This window comes from Halichoerus grypus, chromosome 15 (assembly GCF_964656455.1).
Source record: "Halichoerus grypus chromosome 15, mHalGry1.hap1.1, whole genome shotgun sequence".
NCBI lineage: Eukaryota > Metazoa > Chordata > Mammalia > Carnivora > Phocidae > Halichoerus > Halichoerus grypus.
Window position 1 is genome coordinate 22,857,747 of NC_135726.1, and position 22,412 is coordinate 22,880,158.

The 22,412-nt window shown below is 38.0% G+C and overlaps 1 protein-coding gene across 4 annotated transcripts in view; it reads left to right on the forward strand.

Moving 5' to 3' along the window:
* Nucleotides 1-22,412, forward strand: part of CDH8 (cadherin 8) — a 358,968-nt gene that overhangs the window by 184,446 nt on the left and 152,110 nt on the right. For all 4 annotated transcript variants that reach the window (XM_036091704.2, XM_036091706.2, XM_036091708.2 and 1 more), the window contains 3 exons: nucleotides 14,511-14,678; nucleotides 18,442-18,629; nucleotides 21,991-22,244. In XM_036091704.2, the coding sequence (XP_035947597.1) occupies nucleotides 14,511-14,678; nucleotides 18,442-18,629; nucleotides 21,991-22,244 (610 nt within the window). The remainder of the gene's footprint in view (nucleotides 1-14,510; nucleotides 14,679-18,441; nucleotides 18,630-21,990; nucleotides 22,245-22,412) is intronic.

Below are 22,412 nucleotides of genomic sequence, written 5' to 3' on the forward strand. Positions count from 1 at the left end.
AAGATGCATGAGGGGAGGAGGAGGAGAAGAATTCTATTTTGAGAGAGAATGTGAAGGCAAAGAGAGAAGTCACTCTGCTGGGAAGAAAAAGCCTGCATCCCCAAAGAAGAATGTAGGAGGATTTCCAAAGCAGAACTTGCAGAATGCAACAAAGAGGTCAAGGAGAGTATGGGGTTGAAAGGCACAAAAGGAATGGTGGGAAGATTATCCAGGGTTAGTTGTGAGAGCTGTGCCCCTCAAATGATTTTCAACAAATCCAGTTATCAGAATTTTCAGTGATTCTAATATGTAACTCCTCTAGGTATTTGAACACTTTTCACTTCTGCACATCTCAGTGTTTTTATCAGTCTTTGGCTGACAAGAAAAATGTAGCAGAAGCTTGACAGTGGTAGGAAACCCTAGAATATTTCTTTTAAGCCCAATCTGGTTCCTGATTCTTACTTTAAAGGGAATTGAGGCAAGTTCTCAGCATCTTTTATACCCATTGTGGCAGCACCGTAAATAAAGGAAGACTCTCCCTTCCTGGTCAAAACCCTTTCGTTGGTGTTGTGCCCCTCTGCCCTGAGTTAAAGCAATGGAAGCAAACTGTTGCCCCATGTTTATGAAGTCTTGGGTTGTGATTTGATGGGTAGTCACACCTAGAAATCATGCAGTGATAATTTGTTGCTGAGCGTGCAATGACCTCATGGGGCAAAGGCATGGTTTATAATGAGAAATTTCTCTAAAAATTTGAGTTTGAGGATTTAGTTAATTGGGAAATTTTATTAGCAAAGGCCAGTGTCTTACTGTCTGTATTGTACAGATCCCTCAAATCAGGGTTAATGGGTCACTGGAAATTCCCTGAGGGAGGTCACTGAGTTGATTTAGCATCTCTGAGTTAGTGATTATGAAAAGAGGAATAGCAATGACCATCATTTGAAGCCAACAGGCAGATTTACCAAGCAGATTACTCTGAAGTTAGCAATTAGTGATCCACTAGAACCTCCAAAGTGTAGGAGAGACAGGTTGGTATAATGGGAAGTGCTGAGAGGAGCCATTAGGTCTATCACTGTTTCAACCATGTTGAAACTCACAGAATAAAATTTAACCAAGACCACAAAAGTTCATGTTTCTTCATGTTTTAGTGGGAACTATAATAGTTATCTAACTGGATGGTCATGAAATGTAAAGATGAGAGGATGATAATTACTGTAACAGCAATGCAGGTGACTTATGTACTCTTTGTCAGTCACTGCGCTAAGCACCTTATCTGCGCACAGACTAAATACCTGTGTAGGGTCCAGCACAAAGAAGGCTCAGTAGGATATGAAGTATTGCTATTTTTATTATGAGTGATCATCACAATCATCCAGCAACAATATGGTATTACTGGTAGTTATAGTAGGGGTAGTAGTAGTGATCAGCTAATTACTATTTTATTACTGGCTAAATATTTTACATGCCTTATCTTCCTTAATAATAATCTTAAGGAAATAAAACAACAACAAAACCATGGGGTAAGCACTATCTCTGTGTAACAAAAGAGAAAACAGGAGCTCAAAGGTGTTAAGAAATTGCTCAGGTTACTTACCATACTTCGAAGTGAAGGGGCCAGAATCAACCCCATTGTCTGATGTCAAATCCTGAGCTCTAAAAGTGCCCTGTTCTACTAGCCTCTATTGTCAGGCCTTGATCCATATGACATGCTATGTCTGACTGAGATCTGGGGCCAGAAAGTTCCAATGGAGCATGAGTGGAATCAGGGCTATTTTAGCATTTGAGGATCCTATCATAACACTTCAATTAAATTTTGTTTTGAGTGTCTGTTATGCTCTTTGAACAATGTTAGAAGTTATTCCATATAATGTCTGTTAGGTGTTTCCATCTCTGTTTCATAGACGAAGAGACTGAGGTTCTGGGTTGAAGAGTTGCTTAACTTTATTTAGACTCAGCTGTCAGTCCTGGCTCTATTTCGTAGTAGGGAACTGTACAGCCTGTCTTTGTCCGCTCCACAACCCTGCCCTTCTCATCTGCTTCAGTTCTCAATTGCTAGGAGAAAGCATCCCATTTTTTAGCGACTTTCACTTTGCTTTTTTTTTTTTTTTTTTAAGATTTTATTTATTTATTTGACAGAGCGAGATACAGCGGGAGAGAGAGCACAGCAGGGGGAGCAGGAGAGGGAGAAGCAGACTCCCCGCCGAGCAGGGAGCCTGAAGTGGGGCTCGATCCCAGGACCCTGGGATCATGACCTGAGCCGAAGGCAGACGCTTAACGACTGAGCCACCCAGGCGCCCCTCACTTTGCTTTTTTAAACCACGCATACTTATTATACGTATAATTAGTTATTGGAATTATGGCTTAAGGAAAGAATAGTGCCATCATGCTCTTCACAGAAATAATTCCACTTGATTGAGGAGTCCCTGGAAGTGTTTTCATTTAGGGGAAAAGAAATTTCACCTTAATTCTGAATAGGAATAATTGCAAGTATTTCAGTATAACTTGGAATTGAGTAGCATCATTTATTGGCTAGCCATGTGTTGATGCTATAAATGGTGGCCTGTGCAGAATTATTTAATAGAAGAATCGAGGAGCGACAGAAGGGACAGTCCCTATACTAAAGTCACTCTGCACCGTGTGTGTAAAAATATAGAGACAGGATATCATTGTTAATTCACTTAAAACTATTTTATATGTTCTTCCATAAAGAAATGGGGATAGACATGGCTGTGATCCACACAGTAGGGTAATTAAGAAGTTATAGTTATTTAGTCAAAGAATATACTGCTTTATAAGACAGGAAATTCTCATATAAGGAAGCAATTTGTACACCTTGAGATACTTGAATGGTCCTCAGTGTTCTGATTTAAAGCTTTCAAGCTTGCTGTTCTCTAGTAACAGTTTTCAAACACAAATGGGGAAGGTCAAGTAGAGGTTAATATATAAAGTCTATGTGAAGAAGTCATGTCTGTCAAACAGTCACGTTAAGATGCTGTAATAGCATAGGAAAAGATCATTAGACAAATGTCTTACTAAGTATTCCGTAGAGATTTTTTGGCAAAAGGAGAGTATATTATTTTGTTAACACATCATAACTAAGATTCTACAGACCCAGATTTGGGTCTTCGTTCAGCCACAGTCTGTGTGACCTGGCCTAAAACCTTTTTCATTGCTGAACCACATTCATAATCCCTGATATTCATGTCACAATAGATTTTCAACTAAGTTTTCCTAGGACTTATTTTAGGAAAAATCAGATACCATCTCTCTATATATATCTGCAGATATATATGCCAAGAGAAATAAATAATAATGCAATTTCAAAAATAACAAGTATGACTAAAACATCATTGGTAAAGGATGTCAATCAAAGCAATGTTTTTTTTCATGAATTCACCCTCAATTAATCCATGAAATGTTATTAGGATACATAGCTCATCAGTATTACCCCCTTTTCTGAGTAATCCTGGGAATATCTGAAATAGTAGAACACTGCACCACAAATTTATACTGAGACATTTAATAAATACAAATGTCAATTATGAAATGGGTAAAATATCTAGAGAAACGGTGAGAGTCCCTACGTTCTTTAATCTGAAGAACACACTCTCCTCACTGGCGTTCATTGACGTGTGTTATGCCCTTCCTCTTGGCAAACTGATCATGACCCTTGAGATGGTATGGAGTAGCCCTTGATCCTCCTTGGAGCCTTGAAGGCAGCAAGACTTAAGTTCAAATCTTGACACCCTCTTCCCCACTAAGTGATCCTGCTACCTTATTTTTTATTTTATTGTTTTATTTAAATTTTAGTTAACATACAGTGCAATATCGGTTTCTGGAGTAGAATTCAGTGGTTCATCACTTACATGCAACACACAGTGATCATCACAAACAGTGCCCTCCTTAATAACCATCACCCATCTAGCCCATCCCCCCTGCACCTCCCTCCATCAACCCTCAGTTTGTTCTCTATTGTTAAGAGTCTCTTATGGTTTGTTTCCCTCTCTCCTTTATGAGTGAGATCATATGGTATTTGTCTTTCTCTGACTAACTTAATTCACTTACCATAACACACTCTAGCTCCATGCACATTGTTGAAAATGGCAAGATTCCATTCTTTTGATAGCGGAGTAATATTCCATTTGAGATAGAGATAGAGATAGAGATACACACACCACATCTTCTTTATCCATTCTTCGTTGATGGACATTTGGGCTCTCTCCATAGTTTGGCTATTGTTGATAATGCTGCTGTAAACTTAGAGGGGCATATTCCCCTTCGAATCTATATTTTTGTATCCTTTGGGTGAATACCTAGTTGTGGAATTGCTGGATCATAGGGTATTTCTATTTTTAGCTTTTTGAGGAATCTCCATACTGTTCTCCAGAGTGGCTGAACCATTTTGCATTCCCACCAGCAGTGCAAGAGGGCTCCCCTTTCTCCACATCTTTGCCAACACTTGTTGTTTCTTGCATGTAAATTTTTGCTATTCTGACAGGTGTTAGGTGATATCTCATTGTGGTTTTGATTTATATTTCTCTGATAATAAGTGATGTTGAGCATCTTTTCATGTGCCTGTTAGCCATCTGAATGTCTTCTTTGGAAAGGTGTCTATTCATGTCTTCTTCGCATTTTTTAACTCGATTATTTGGTTTTTGGGTGTTGGGTTTGAGAAGTTCTTTATAGATTTTGGATACTAACACTTTATCAGATGTGCCATTTGCAAATATCTTCTCCCATTCCATAGGCTGCCTTTTAGTTTTGTTGATTGTTTCCCTCACTGTGCAGAACATTTTTACCTTGATGAAGTCCCAATAGTTCATTTTTGCTTTTTTCCCCCTTGCCTCCAGTGATGTGTCTAGTAAGAAGTTGCTATAGCCAAAGTCAAAGGGGTTTCTCCCTGTGCTCTCCTCTAGAATTTTGATGATTTCCTGTCTCACATTTAGGTCTTTAATCCACTTTGAATTTATTTTTGTGTATGGTGCAAGAAAGTGGTCCAGTTTCATTCTTCTGCATGTTGCTGTCCAGTTTTCCCAATGCCATTTGTTGAAGAGACTGTCTTTTTTCCATGGGATATTCTTCACTGCTTTGTCAAAGATTAGTTGACCATATAGTTATGGGTCCATTTCTGGGTTCTCTATTCTGTTCCATTGATCTATCTGTCTTTTTTTGTGCCAGTACCATACTGTCTTGATGACTATAGCTTTGTAATAAAGCTTAAAATCTGGGATTGTGATGCCTCCAGTTTTGTTTTCCTTTTTCAGAATTGCTTTGGCTATTCGGAATCTTTTGTGGTTCCATACAAATTTTAGGAGTGTTTGTTCTAGCTCTGTGAAAAATGCTGGTGGTATTTTGATAGGGATTGCATTAAATGTATAGATTGCTTTGGATAGTATACACATTTTAATAATATTTGTTCTTCCAATCCATGAGAATGGAACACTTTCCCACTTCTTTGTGTCCTCTCCAATTTCTTTCATAAGTGTTCTATAGTTTTCAGAGTACAGATCTTTTACCTCTTTATTTAGATTTATTCCTAGGTATCTTACTTGTTTTGGTGCAATTGCAAATAGGATCGATTCCTTGATTTCTTTTTCTGCTGCTTCATTATTGGTGTGTAGAAATGTAACAGATTGTACATTGATTTTATATACTGAAACTTTGCTGAATTCATGAATTAGTTCTGTCAATTTTTTGGTGGGGTCTTTAGGGCTTTCTACATATAGTATCACTATTTGTCTGCAAATAGTGAAAGTCTGACTTCTTTCTTGATGATTTGGATGCCTTTTATTTCCTCTGCTACCTTATAATTGTACCTAAATGCCTCTGGTCCCTGAGACATGACAATTATTAACATTGAGTGCTTCCATAGTCCAGCGCTGAGCTCCGAAAGCAGCTAGAAAAACCCCCAATGACCATTTTATTTTCTGTTTGTCTTTCTTCCTCCCTCTTCACTCCCATCTACCTTCTCTCTTCCGCCTTGTATTGTCTTGTTCTCTCCTACATTTGTCCATACTTATTATGTGCAGGAATTGTGATTTTGGTTCTGGCATGTGAGAATGAATGAGACATGGTTCTTGTCTACAATGATTTACTATCAGAACAGGTTAAAATCATGGGGGAAGTGATGAAATGGAGAAGAAACATGAAAGTAAATGCTATAAGAAGGTGGCTAACAAAGGTGTGGAAGATCAAAAGGAAGAGAGTAATTAGTTCTACTTGGGAAGGCCTCTCAGCCTCTGAAACATCAGAGCTGGGCCTGAAGGGATGGATGGAATTTTAAGAGGTCCAGTAAAGGGCAAGGGCGGTCTAGGCTGCATGATCCACACAGAGTAGTGAAGGCACTAAAGTCAGTGGAAGAATCTGAAGCAAGCTAAGTGTCTGGGGAATGAAGGGCATATGCTATGCAGAATGTTGTAATAAAAGATGAGTTTGGATACAAATTATGTAGAGATTTAAATGCAAACAATAAATTTTGTCTGTCATCTGGAAATCACTATGGGGAAATTACTATTTTGAAGGTGATGTGGGATGTTTATACTTTGTAGCATCGCTGAGTATCATCTTTTAAATAAGATAAGTTTAATTATTACCACTAAATTAATAACTAAATTTTATTTACATACATATCCATGTATATGTCTACATTTATAAAATGTAAATACAAAATTAAACATATCTGTGAGTATATATATGTGTAAATATGAATATATAAAAATAAATGTAAAATATATATTTACATATATCTCCGTGAGGGCATTTATATCTATATATGTATAAAGTAAGACATTTGGCTTTTTACTTTTCATATAATAATATCAACTTTAAGCTCTTGTTTGGCAGTTAATAACATTTTATATATAATATTGGTAAGCTTCAGGGAGTTTCAGTCATTTACCCAAGATCACATGGCTGTTAGTATCAGATCAAAATAATTTCTCATTTGTATAACCTCAGAGTTCATGTTCTAAAACATATACTCTTCTGTTTCCATAACATTGTGCTGAGAAATTTGGGAGAGGAGGCAACCTTCAATTCCTTCACAAAAACACATCACATTATCTTTGTTTATACTCTTTGATGAATTTTAAGCACATTATAATATAGAATAGTCATTTCATGTTATTTTTAAAATTTAAGAATTGTTATAAACATTTTATGTTGCTACAGAATTTATATAACACATTTTTTAACATCTGCTTAACATTCTATACTTTTGATCTCTATAACCTTCACCACTAATTTAATATTTCCCAACTGTTGCATATTTAAATTGCTTGACGTTTTAAAAATATCATACAAAAAAAGTGAACATCTTACTTTAAAAATTTGAGATATCTGGAAAAGGAAAATTTATAATTTCCTTGGAATAAGTTCTTAGTTTTAAAAATACCAAATTAAAGTATATAAATAAGCTTTTGATTCCTGATACATTTAACTCATTAGCTTTACAGTTATATTGTAATATTTTACAAAAGCATGAGGAATATATGAGACATCTAGTTTTTCCAAATACAGACCATTCTATCTGTTTGTGTTTCTATCAACCTATCTATCATCCATCTATCTATCATCACCTCTCTAGCTAACTCATAAATTAGAGTCACAAAGAAAGGGAAATGCACATTTTTGAACCTTAGGGAGGGTAAAGAGTTTTATAATGATTCACTTTCTCCTTTGTGATATATCTGTGCAAGTTTGACATTATTGCAGTTATTATACTGACGCTATTAATCAAGGATAAGGTGGGCATGTGTTGATGCATCTCTGGTTGTATATCCTTTACGCCTCATTCATGGCAGCATATAGTACAAATCACATGGTTAGCAGAAATTGTGGGTACAATATATGGTGCCCAAAAGGAATTTATCCCTGGTGAATTTGTATCACTTAATCTCATAAATGAGAGACCTTTTTTTCATAGATAGTAAATGATAATTGCACATTGAACTGGCAAGAGTTTTGGGGAATAACAAAGCTAGTGGTTTCATAACCAGGATAATGTGTTCAACAAGTTTTATTCATAAGAGGAGTCTAGCACAGCATTTTATATCAACTGCAATCTTTGAACGGCACAATCTGGGAGACCCGCAAAGAGTGAATTACAGTAATCAGCCTTCAGAATGACAAAGGAGTTAATCAGCATCTCCTTGCCTTTCTCATGAAGTCTCTCAATCTGGTGATATCACAGAAATTATAAAAAGAAGCCTTCATGATGGATACAAAATGCTTCTCAAATGATAACACCAAAGACAATGGTAAACACACATACAGACACACACACACACACACACACACAAGTTTTAAATTTTTGAGATGACTGAAATTGGATTCTAATCAGAAGTACTCCCTGGATAATGAGACCGAAGGAACAGCTGTTTAGCACTTAGGGAGAACTTAAGGCCAGCCTATGACTTAAAATTTTTAAACTACTGCAACCGGGAAATCTTCATTTGATTGAATAAAGTTAAGATAAAATCATGTCTTTTAGGGCGCCTGGGTGGCTCAGTTGGTTAAGCGACTGCCTTCGGCTCAGGTCATGATCCTGGAGTCTCGGGATCGAGTCCCACATCAGGCTCCCTGCTCAACAGGGAGTCTGCTTCTCCCTCTGACCCTCCTCCCTCTCATGCTCTCTGTCTCTCATTGTCTCTCTCACAAATAAATAAAAAATCTTAAAAAAAAAAAATTAAAAAAAAAAAAAGATAAAATCATGTCTTTTAAATACAAGAGAATCTACTCACAATAGGGTAGTGAATGCCAATTTCAGGGCAAGATGATTCCCCTTTTCCCTCCTTAGTAATCCTACCAAGGTTTACCTCCCATTTCACACATTCCCACCCCACTCTCCAGTGCCAGGTTCAAAATCCCCACTGAATTAAATTCATGGAGAATGGGTTCTCATTCATTCTCATGAAATTTCTAATTAGATTAGATTTTCAAAATGAAGTTCCAGGGAAACTCTTCTAAAATGTGACTGTTTATATTCCCTCTTCTGAATTGACTTTTCATTTAACACTATTGAGAATCCAGCAGGACAGGCTCATCCTCCTGAACACCAACTATGTTTTTGTGTTGTTTTGTTTTGTTTTTCTTCTCCTCAAAATCTTAGAGGCTCCTATTTTCAAGGAAAAAGGTTTGTCCCAAGGATGTTCCATGATTTATCCAAGGGTAACTAGGTAAAGGCTCTATGTATAAACACTAGGACCATTACTGCATTGGGAATTTTATAAACGTCAAAGACAAAAGATGTGATATTTTTAATTGTATCAACTCCAAGTCAATCCTGATATTACCATGTTTAATTAGCTAAGTTGATTTTCTTTTTTGTGAGACTATTTATCAAATGCCTACATCAAAGACTCACTGCCCCAGAAGAAAGCATTTTGTCATACTGCTTGCCATAAAATTGAAAACTCTAATTTGTTGCCAAGTTGATATAATGGAAGTTTAAACATAATATTTAAGCTTCTAAAAACATAGCTGGGCATTGAAAATGTGTAACTATAAGCATGTGGGAAGACATGAGCATTAATTTTGCTTCACCACTTTGGTGAAAAAAGATGGACACAATTCTCGTCTTGGGGAGTGGGAAGCTCTTTGAAATCAGCACCATCAAAGATGTTTCAAGTTGCTTTGTTTTTAGCAGAAAGGGTATAGGGATCTCCTGTCTGCTGTTTTAAAATAAAAGTTGAAAATGGATAAAAATGCCATTTAACTGAGGATTTCCATAACTTTTTACATAGGTCAAAATTTTTGACTTCACAAATCTGAGAGGAAAAATAACGTTATATTTTCTGCTCTTTGCGAGGTGGTATTTGATACCAAACAATACTTTTTAAAATAAGGAAGTTCTCTCTTTTGTCTATAAAAGAAACAGCCTAAAGCTTGGGAGAACATGTGAGCCAAAGCAAATAATTCAGGGGAGAAGTAGAGGCAACTTTTAAGACAATTTTAAGCTCCTGTTTTAGGAGTTTATCATCATACTGCAACATCTATGTAGGTGAAATGATCTGCCTTTGAATAGGAATTTTAAAAAAGGTTTTAGTGATGTGTAAATATGCCCCAATATGAGGAGAAAAAGGGGAGGGCCAAGAGCACTTGGGGTTTTTCCTAGCATGCTTTTATGGCTACAAGGTAGCAGGAAAAATGTTCCAGAAATTCTGTCTTGAATTTTCTAATGAGTCATTGCTAGTTGTGAGGTTGACTAGCTCAGAAAGCAAGAGCTGTTCATTATACAGTTTGCACCGAAGCCAATGAAGTATGCTGAATGCCCTAAAGAAAACTTGGAGAGACTCCTTGCTTACCTTAGAAATCAGAAAACCCACTCCTAGTGTTGTCTAAGAAAAGAGAAAATGTGAAGACTTTCATGTGCAGCTTTCCAGCTGGGTCCTCTTGAGCAACTTCATTTAATGGGATAGCTATTATTCTCTTTTTTTTCCAATGGGGAAGCCAATACCTGCCCTGCCATGTCAAGGGGCAATATGTTATTACACTGAAGTACTTTTGAACTGTAGATGTCTGTGTAAGAATGATATGCTGGAAACATGTTTGACCCTTGGATAATGAACCAGTATCCTAACCATATTTTTTAGGGTCTTGGCAGGAATGGGGTGATTGAGGAGAGTTTAATGAAGGAACTATTGATGAAAGCTTGGCCAGGTTAAGAGAGACCATCCAGGGATACCAAGAACCCCAAGGCTAGCAGCAGAGGTGTCTTCATCATCCCTAGGCCTGAGAGAAAAGGGATTGGGGCAGCTATTGGACACTAGAGTTTTGCTCTAGCAATATCTGAAGATACTAACCATAGACTGGCCAAACATATGTTTGGGGTATTTGGGGAATCTGGAACTTCAGCCTGCTACATCCTCACAATCTCCTAGGGTAATGTATGTTGGTTGAGTCTAATGCAGAGTCAGAAAGTAAGGAAGTCCAGGGATGCCTGGGTGGCTCAGTCAGTTGAGCGTCCGACTCTTGATTTCGGCTCAGGTCATGATCTTGGGGTCGTGAAATCTAGCCCTGCGTCGGACCCCCCACTCAGTGAGGAGTCTGCATGGGATTCTCTCCCTCTGCCCCTACTCCCACTTGTGCTCTCTCTCTCTCTCCCTTTCTCTAATGAATGAATCTTAAAAAGAAAGGAAGGAAGGAAGGAGGGAGGGAGGGAGGGAAGAAAGAAAGAAAGAAAAAGAGAAAAGAAAGAAAAAGAAAGGAAAGAGAAAGAAAGAAAAGAAAGAAAGAAAGAAAAAAGAAAGTTAGTTCATTGAGGCAATCCATAACGGTCACTCTTCCATGCCAAGAGTAGGTGGAAAATGCTGGAAAGTGGATCTGGAGGGGCAGTTGGAGAATGTTTAGCACTGTAACCATCATCCAGATAAGCATTAAATAAATTATGGCTGGGTAGGGAAAAGGGGAAGGGAAATAGCATAATTGGGTAACTAATGTATGCCAAGAACTTTGCATGAGTTCTCTCACGCAGTCTCAGCATACCCACAATGGGAGGCTGATTATTGTTTCCATTTGATAGGGCAAGATATTGAGTCCTGATGAGTTTAATAATTTGTTCATGGTCACAAAGCTAGCAAGTGTGAGAATAACATGAGAAACCAAACTTGCTTGACTTCAACATGAAGGAGCATTTATAAGGGGACTCAAACTTGTCAAGAGATAAGCATATTTGGTTTATGAGTACTGAGTATTCCTTGATGGTGGAGAGCGTAAACATTTCTGTAATAGATGGAGACCTGTGGAGCTCTTCTTGTCCCATTTAAGCAAATCCCTCCATCATAATGCTTCTCTCATATTTTGATATAACTCATAGTCATTAAACCTAAGTATGCTATTATAACTGAGACTCAGAACTATTTTAATTCCAAGTTGTCTGAGAGACATTACAGGGTTTTTTTTTTTTTTTTTTTTTTTAGACTCTCATAATATATTTTAAAAAATGATGAGAATAATACATAGCACACTTCTCTGGGTCTGAGGAAATTATAAAAATTCTTCCTCTGAAGTAACCTCAAAGGGCTCATGTGTAGACGTCAACCCATCTACTCATTTGAAAAAACAAACAAACAAAAACTCTGTCTTCCTTGGGGAATTATATTAGTTTCCTCTGATTATTAGACGTTGTGTGCCAAATTCCAAAGACCAATGTATGGCTTTAATTCACGATGACCTTAGAATGTGATGGTACCTAAACTTTACAAATATTCATGTAACTATTATGGGAGTAAAACAATTTTCTAATCCTTTCTACTGGAATTGGGCCCGTAATGAAGATATTCTGAGTTACGGAATATATATCCATGGCAGAGTAGCCAGACTGGCATCTCATGAGGTTGGTTTTGTTGAGGTTTTGTTGTTATTGTTGTTTTTTGTTCACGTTTGTTTTTCTACACAGTAATCTAAGTCTACATGATTATTGTATTTCTGTTTTTCTCTTCTGTTTTTGTTTATAATCCTGTAAGTATGGTCTGTTGAGTCATATTTTGATATGATCAAATCTTAAAACAAGCCATTATATTGAAAGATATTATTATGTTACTATCAATGTTTCCAAATAAGCAGGGTTATCCAATTAGTGCTCCCTGCATGTGAATCTCAGATATAAAAGTGGTATCAAGGTGTAATAAAGTACATTGGAACTCGCAGCTCTTCCCAAAGCCTGCACACTGTCTGGGTGGATTAGATTTCTCTGGGCACTCTTGTGCCTCGCCTGCTACATGAATAATTCTGGGACTTCAACTCCTTGCAAACCTTTTACAGACAGATGATTTAATTAGAGCTTAAGAGTCCAACCAACCAACCAACCAAACAAACCACAATTACAACTTCAGAAATGACCGAGTGGCTCATCCTCAATTTGAATTGGACATGCATGATATTCCTACACGATAATAAAGAATAAATATTCTTTATTCTTAAAGATAATAAAGAGAATTATCTTTAATCCAGACAGTTTTCTTTAACTTAGGCCAGAGGTGTAACACACATCCATTCAACAGCAATATTTTGGGCTAGTCACAGTAATTTTTGTTTTGAGCTTTTAGCAGTATGGTGGTGGGAGGTGTGTTTTGTGAGGAAGAGTTAAGTAACACTGCAGGACACAGAAAAAATAGAGTACAATCGTTGTAAGATATCTAATCGTTCTTTAAAATGGGAAGAAGTGAAATGAGTGCAACATCCATTGATATGGGAAAGCTTAAGTTACTGATAGTGTATTCATAAATGAAGAATTATGCAGCTATAAGAAGTAACGAGTTGGATGTCTATATGCTAACAACAACAACAAAAAAGGATCTCAAAGATACCCATTCTATGATAAAAGAAAGTCCCAGAAAAGTGCCTATATCACGGCCACATTTGTGGTTAAATGTTCATATGCATATATGTACATTTGTATGCATATACCTATAATGGCTTTGGAAATGTACCCATCCAAATGTTAGCAATATTTATCTATAAAGAGATATGAGAGTAGGGAGAAGGCTAAATAAAGATTTTTATTTTTTTTTAAAGATTTTATTTATTTATTTGAGAGAGAGAGAATGAGAGACAGAGAGCATGAGAGGGAGGAGGGTCAGAGGGAGAAGCAGACTCCCTGCCGAGCAGGGAGCCCGATGCGGGACTTGATCCTGGGACTCCAGGATCATGACCTGAGCCGAAGGCAGTCGCTTAACCAACTGAGCCACCCAGGCACCCTAAATAAAGATTTTTAAAATAACTTCAGAAGTATCTACCCAAATTTTGAATCTTTAAGAAGAATATTAAATTACTGGTGAAACACATAAAGAAGCAGATGGATGAAACCCTGAAAATATATCAAACTAAAAAACACGAACATTTTAGCACTGATGATATTATATTATTTTGTATGATTTTATGTTTTACCTCCTTTCTCTCTTCTCTGTCTTTTCATTTTTTGCTAAAGTTTTTATTTTACAATAGAGAAAATGTAATAACTAAAATATAAATGTGGTTGAATAGTACCTTAGGATTTAGACACTTGCCTATATTAATTCTGATTGGTATTTTATTCATCTGAGTTGATCCTAATAATGCATTTATTTCTTTCATCTCTCTGATGTATTTGTGAGCTTCAGAATAATTTATCTTTGACCTCAGAGCCTGCAAGCTATTTATGTATTTACTCCTCTTGTAGGGGAATTGGAGTCTGTGATAAATTGTAAGATTCTTTCACTTCCAGGGTTTTCCTGGGTAGACGAGGCTATGTTATGATTTATACTTTAATTTGGTAGGCAAGAGTATGCCAGTTTACTTTTTAATGTATATTTTTGCAAGTTCTCTTTTTTATATACTATAAAATGTATTTTTGCAAGTTTACCACTAATGCCTGTGACTAAAATCTTTCTCAGTGTTGGCATCATAGACACCAGTTAAAAGGCAAAAGAAAGCAGAAAATTATCTGAGCGGGGACTTGATGTGTGCACATGGGTATGTTTGCGTGAGAGCGTCGTCACATTCGATTTGAATGAGCTGTCTGTCTGAAAGTCATTCTCCCATTTCTCCCCCCTCAGCAATTATAAAAACTGCTCTTCCCAACATGGACAGAGAAGCCAAGGAGGAATACCTGGTTGTCATCCAAGCCAAAGATATGGGTGGACACTCCGGTGGCCTGTCTGGGACCACAACACTTACAGTGACCCTTACCGACGTTAATGACAATCCTCCAAAATTTGCCCAAAGTAAGTGAGTTCCCTGCACTGGGTGTAAATCTCCAAGTATGTCGTTTTCATTTGAACTTATGTTCTAATTTTCAGCAACATCCAAAAAACTGATAGCAGTCATTGAATGCTTATTATACACAAAGTATGTATATATATATATATATATATATATATATATATATATATATAAAACAACCAACTCTCCTGTCATCCTGTCATTTTGGTACTCAATGTATCCCTAGTTTACAGATTTCAAAGAAGTTGAGAAAACTTCCAAATATTCAATGTATAGTAAATAGTGGAGCTAAGAATTAGAACCAGGGTGTCTGACTGCAAGATGTGTGCTTAGTTCTCTGTTTCGTGGTACCTCCCACTAAGAACTTGAGAGAATGATTAAAATGCACCTCAGACAGTGTTCTACCGATAGTCCCACTTTGTTGTATAAAAGAAACTGAACTCTGTAGTGCTTGATGGGGGGAAAGCAGATATGTGATATACTTGCAAAAATAAGCACTCCTCCTTCTTGTGACTTCTTCTGACTCCTCCTTCAGCCATCAGTGGTCACTGACCCTACTCATCCCTACTAAAGCCGTGCTCTGCCTCGGAAGCATCTCAACAAAATTCTAGGCAGCCACCATCCATGAATCCGGGAGATAATCATTATTTTCCAACTGTTTAATACGCTCACAGTACATGTTCCCTTTCTTTCTTTTTTTTTCTTTTTTTTATTATTATTTTTTTCTTTTTCTTTTTATTTATTTATTTGACAGAGAGACACAGCGAGAGAGGGAACACAAGCAGGGGGAGTGGGAGAGGGAGAAGCAGGCTTCCTGCTGAGCAGGGAGCCCGATGCGGGGCTCGATCCCAGGACCCTGGGATCATGACCTGAGCCGAAGGCAGATGCTTAACGACTGAGCCACCCAGGCACCCCACATGTTCCCTTTCTTGTGAGCACTTACCCAATATATCTGACCTAGGTGACTTGGGAAGGCCTTTCAGACATGGAGACTCTTGAGTTGAGATATGAACGATGTATAGGAATTAGCTGGAACAAAGCGGAACCAGGGGAATGGGGAGGGTGGACATTGTAACTGGTGGAAGAGGATGTCCTAAAGCCCCATGAAAGAGGGGTGTATGGCCCCAGATGAGAATTTAAAAAATCTTACTCCCATCTGAGTCTAGAGAGTTAGGTTAGGCAGGAGATAGCCATACTTGGATTTGGAGTACCATTTTAAGTACCATGATCTTTTTCCTAAGATCACTGGGAAGCCGTTAAAAGGTTTTGCATTGTAGGTTAAGTAATAGAATTGGATTCCAGGGAAATCAGAGAAAATGAAATCTGGTGGCCTTCTTCCGATGTGTTCTCCACACTGCAGCCACTTAAAGGGTGTTCATAAGCATTCATGTAAAAAGTGAAAGCAGAGCTAGCAAGCGAGGGTGATCTCACTGGAACTGGAGAAAGTGTATAGGTGTGACAGAAACTTAAGAGTTAATGATAAGAAACATCTAAGGGTACATTGCATTTTCAGTCACATTTCTGCCGTGAGAGATTACATGCCTGCTGATGCTCTTTGCCCAGATAGGGAATACCATAGGAGAACCTGTTTTTGAAGAGAGAATAGTAAGGCGAGAGGGAGAGAGGAAGAGAGACACATGTGGGGCTTGAAAATGACACATTTGAGGTATCTTTGAGAATTTATCTGCGGAACAAAATTCCAAGGTAGAAAGAACAGAAAGGATGCATTTTCATTAGCAATTTTAGAATTTTCACTTCTGGCCATGCATAAATCAGATAACAATGCCACCCTTTTTAACCAGATTATTAAACTGGAGAGTCCTATTTCTCCTATCTTTTCCCCGGTCCTTTTATTTGCTTTTCAGTGGCCATTATAGTTAAGGCTGTAGTATGCAACTCTTCTTTCTCAGAAAATGATTATTTCAGTTCAGCAGTGGAGGTGAGATTCGAAAGTGTTCCATTTTTTAGGGGTAATAACTCTTAACTATGATCACTCTGATAGAGATGATGAGTGAGCAGAATAGGAATGGATATACGTTCCATTTGCTTTGCTTCCCAAGGCTCCTTGATGTAGGACTAGCAACAAGGTGAAGCCCCTTGCTGGCTTATTTACTTAATAAGCATACCTAGAGGGATCATCTCAAACCTTATGTGGTATATAAAGTTTGAAGGAAATAGAATCATTATACCAATTATAAGAGATTTGGGAGACTCGTTTCGACGTGTGGATTTTCAGTGCCTACTTTATGGTGAAACTATTTGAAAAACTATTTGAAAAACATTTTTGTTCCCCAGTCCCATAATTTCATGATTCTAAGAGACATTTTTATTTCATCATTAAATAAAAGTGTGTTAGTGCTGGAGGAAAACCTTACCCATCATCTGAAATAATCTTGTTAGATCGGGTGAAATAAGCCTTAGTTTGTCCAGGGGACTCAGTGATTGAGTTCTGACTAGAATTAGGTAATGTTCTTCAGATTTAATTTTTCCTTTTTTGTTTATAGCTCATCAAATATTTATCTTTTTCCCCTTTCAATGGGACTAAAACTTCCTGGTTGTCTTGAGTTTGGGTTCCCCAGAAACAGGCACTGAGACAAGAATTTGATTATAAGTAGTTTATCTTGGAGATGATCCCAGGAATCGCCGGTAGGGGAGCGAGGATATGTGAGACAGAAGGACAGAGAGCCAATAAGTACATTATCAAGCCAGCTACAACCTGTGGGGGACTGGAGCTGTATCCCGTTGGGGAAACTCTGAAACACAGTAAATAAAAGAGAGGAAATAGCTCAGTGTTACCCTACCAGAGAGGGGAGGAGCCTGGGATTTTATATCCTAAGTTGTGTGAGTCTTTGATGGCTGCTTCTGTGAGGGCATTAATTTTCTGGTAGTTCTGGCCTGACAGGCAGTGGGTAAAATGGGTTCTGAAGGCCAGAGAAAAGCCTCAGGCAAAGAAGTGCGTGAGTTGGCAGTTAGATGTAGGGCAGGTGTGTCCCGAGTGGTAATGGCTAGGGGTTATGGTTGCTTCCCTCCGCCAATGAAATGAGTGACACCAATACACCAACTGAAGCGATTTGAGTAAAAATGGGACTAATACCACTAATTAGACACGTTTTACTGGCCCCATGGGAGAATAAACGTACACTGTATAATTGTATTTTGCCTAGAGAGTTTTGGAGGTAGGATTTCTGGTCTTCAGAGCAGTGAGGACTTTAGTAACAGGAGGGCTGTTTCATGTGTCTGAACAGCTTGCTGCAGGGCACAGCAGAAGTTTAGTAATTGGATTTTATCAAAAATGGTCTACAAGTCTATAAATATAAAGGTAACTTCAAAAGTGACTTTCAGTGTGTTACACATTGCATCTTTCTGTGCTGAAATTAGCTTAATATTTTATGTTGGGCAACAATGAGTATCCCCACGGGCAGCCAGTGTGATTATATGGCAAATTGGAAAGAACATTCATGTAGACTCACTAACATCCTGATATAAGCTCCAAATATATGTTTGGTAAACATATGGTTGAATAAGTTTCATATCTCAGAAGAGTCTCGAAGAGAGATCACTTCTTCTTCTGGGATCTCTTTGCCTCTGACTCATGTAAAGGATTGTACATTTCGCAGCAAAAGGGATACTTTTGTCTTCCATCACTGTGTTCTTAATGTCTGTAGGTGTGCTCAGAACAAAGAAAGTACCCAATAAATATTTGCTAAATGGGTTAGTAAATGAGTGGAATTTGTGCAATGCTCAGTATTTCTTTCCTTTTCTAAGGTCTGTATCACTTCTCAGTACCAGAAGATGTAGTTCTTGGCACTGCCATAGGGAGGGTGAAAGCCAATGATCAGGATATTGGTGAAAATGCACAGTCATCCTATGACATCATCGATGGAGATGGAACAGCGCTCTTTGAAATCACTTCCGATGCCCAGGCCCAGGATGGCATTATAAGACTAAGAAAGGTAAGCTAAGGAAGGGTTTGTTCATCTTCCAAATACCTCTTTGAAACTTGAGTTTTGAAGTTGACAGGAGTTGGGTGCACTTCTTTAGCTGTGAAAAAGTAGAGTCCTTTTTGCACCTCATACCTTTGGCCCCACTTTCTATTCCAGCTAAAGCCATGCCAAGCAGTTACCATGGTGTGGCTAGCTTTGCATCTCACCCATCATTTCTCTCTCATCTATGCCCCATTGTTCTTCCCTAAGCTGAAGGAATTTGCCCAGTTCCTTTCCAGAGCACTCCAGTCACAAAGGGAAGTCAACACTCAGAAGGTAAACCTCAAGCAATGAAGGACATAGGTTGGTAGGCTGTTCTTATTCTTTGAAGACATTATTCTGAGGCATCTTTTCTATGGTTCTTAAGAGGATTCCCAGTAGGGATAAGATTCAGTTGCCCACAGAGGTGGCAAGTTCAATGGTTTTAATCCTTCTCTGTATAACTCTCCCCATTTCTGTACTCCTGTTTCCTGGAATGACTCCACAAAATGCATTGAAGATTCCTAAGTTTCTACTGCAGGCTCTGCTTTCTGGGAAACTCAAAGACAGACAGAGCTATCCACCTCAGTTGTTCTAGCCAGCTCTATCACTAGAAGGGCAGGGCCAACCCTGCTACCCTAGGATACTCGACTCCATGTATCAAAAGTCCAAGCATTATGGTAAATGAAGCTCATCTTTGCCTCACTCGTGGGTGTGGGGCTACAATTGGAGAAAGAAATATCTCCATGAATAGTACAGATAATGTACAGTGATTTGCATCTACTTTTGCCAGCAGCCATTTCTTTTGTGATAGATGGGAAAAATTCTGTACAGTATTTTCTGTATTTGTCTATCATCATGACATTTACATTCAAAAAAATGTGTAGAACGCATTTCATTATTTTGTGAGCATTGGCATTTGCAAGGAAAATACCCTTTTATCCTCATCATGAGTATTTTTTTCAATATTGTTCTTCATGTCTTTTTCACGAAATAGTACAAATTAATTTCAATTAAATCTGTTGGTTCATGAATAAGAAGATAGATGGCAGAGCACACTGTTGGGAGCCCACAATTCTTCTGTCTGTTTTGCTCAGCATTACATTCATGTGATTCCAAGCTTGCTATCTAATTCTCTCTGTTGTGTTACATAGGAATCTGCTTCCAATGCTCATGCTCTTAGAATCCCCCATTGGAGACATGGTGACAATGGGAACCGGGGGTTTTCTGGATATACTTTTGTATACAAAATCAATTGTTTAAATTAATTTTGAGGGGAAAACAATGGCTGCATTTATTTTAACTCTGTGCTTTCTACCTGGCTTGAGTTTAGGTTAAGAGTTGCAAAGTATTTAAAAACTCGTGTTTAAAAGAGAGTACAGTATAATTATACTTGAGTCAATTACTGAATAACCCAGAGCCACATTTTCCTTGGCTAATGATTCCTAATGTCATTTTTATTGTTATTATTAACTGCTATCCTTTGCTACCATAGGGTACTTTTATAAACTGAAGCAATTAGCCGTGTGTTGTAGTTTTATTCACTGTTATTCACAAACACGGAACTGTATACTACACATTTTGACACCAAGAAACCCATGTATTTTACTGTAGAGAACAATGTGTTAGGGAGTCGTATTTCTACAATTCATGGGTCTTCTTTTTTGTCTGATAAAATCCTAAGGACACCAGGATGTGTTTGGATACATTGTCATTATGTGGAGCTCAGAAAAATAAACAGAACGTAATCTGCTATACTTAACAGTGTTTGTGAAGAATTTGAAATTGCAAAATTGTTACAGTAGGGGTGATTGGCAAATTATGAAAATGCTGATGTTGAATCCTCTATTCATAGGTACAGGTGCCTAGTAATTTCAGAATAGACACGGAAGTGAGTATCTGCCTTGTTTACTAGAAAATATTTCCCCCAGAAGCCAAGTCTCATGAGAACTGAATTCAAGTAGATAAAACCAATCCCAAATTTTGAAATAAGTACATCTTTAAGCTTGTACAGGGGTTCTGAAAGAGTTCACTGATGCCAGGTTGTCTTGCAAATTGTTTTTTTTAAAAATCTGCATTGCAGGGGCGCCTGGGTGGCTCAATCGTTAAGCGTCTGCCTTCAGCTCAGGTCATGATTCCAGGGTCCTGGGATCGAGCCCCGCATCAGGCTCCCTGCTCAGCAGGAAGCCTGCTTCTCCCTCTCCCACTCCCCCTGCTTGTGTTCCTGCTCTCGCTATCTCTCTCTCTCTGTGTCAAATAAATAAATAAAATCTTTAAAAAAAATCTGCATTGCAGATTTGAAGTTCTGTTTCTTATGAAGAATTGCAGCGCACACCTAAATTGTCTCTCTGAACCTTGACAGACTTTTATTCTTGAAAGCTAAAGTGTTATGAGTTGCCAAGACTTGCACTATAAGGATTCCGATACAGATGGGCATCTGAGTGTTTAGGGGAACTATTTGCTTCTCCCTACTTCTGTTTACCTAGGTCATTAGCTGAGGTCTCAGGGGCTTTTAAGGAATGAGTTATTAATGTGTCAGAAATATTGTCAGTAATGGTGCAATGAGGTAATTTCAAATTGCTTTTAAGTGGTTGGTAGCCAAAGCTAGTTATCTATCTATCTATATATATTGCTTTCACCCTTCCTTCTTCTAAATATAAACACAGATAAATATGCATCTGCATACATACTTCCTTATATGCCCATCTGTTTCATGGCCCTGAACTTATAATAGAGACCTTCTAAGAATACCCTGAAAAATAATAAACCTCATTGTAGCCACATGATCCGTAGAACAGCGGTGCTTTTGGAAGTGAAATAAGAAAACACTCTTTGTTGGGATCAGTGCTAAATTATGCTTTATTATGTCTCCTTGGACTAAACAATGATTATTTCTAGTTTTTTACATTTCACACACTGTTGCAGAAATGATAAAATATTCTTCCCAGATAGAGATTGTGTTCGATGCCGCCTTATCTCCTACCAGCAGAGGCCCGATTAACTGGCTGATTGGTATGCAGGTCATGCCACCACTAGTAAAATTTTATTATGACTCTGAAGTGAAATTTTGATGGCACAATTCATGACTGTGAATATTTTGTGAATTCCAAGTGAAATGAGCAAAACAAAGCAAAACAATAGGAGATTAGATTCACTGAGCTTGTATAATAAACAGATATCAATAAATGCCTGTAAAATTTACAGGTTGAATCTGAGGGAATGGAGAGTGAGCCCATTAAGGCTCACAAATGGGCTTAAATGCACATAACTACCATCCATCAGCATTATACTCATTTGTTCTTGCTGCTGTGGTCATTAGTGAGAAACATTCATCTTTGTCATTTCTTAACAGCCTCTGGACTTTGAGACCAAAAAATCCTATACGCTGAAGGTAGAGGCAGCCAATGTCCATATTGACCCACGTTTCAGCGGCAGGGGGCCCTTTAAAGACACGGCAACGGTCAAAATCGTTGTTGAGGATGCTGACGAGCCTCCTGTCTTCTCTTCGCCGACTTACCTCCTTGAAGTTCATGAAAATGCTGCTCTAAACTCCGTGATCGGGCAAGTGACTGCTCGTGACCCCGATATCACCTCCAGTCCTATAAGGTATTTCTTTTTTAGAAGGTGTATAGGCTAAGTTAAATGACGAGCACATCAGTACAAAATGCAGTTATGTGTACATTCTGTGTGGCTGCCTTTGGTAGCATGCTCACATGCCTGAGGAACTCTGGTCAACACAATGTGTGCGTGCGTGCTCTTAACACGCCTCCTCAA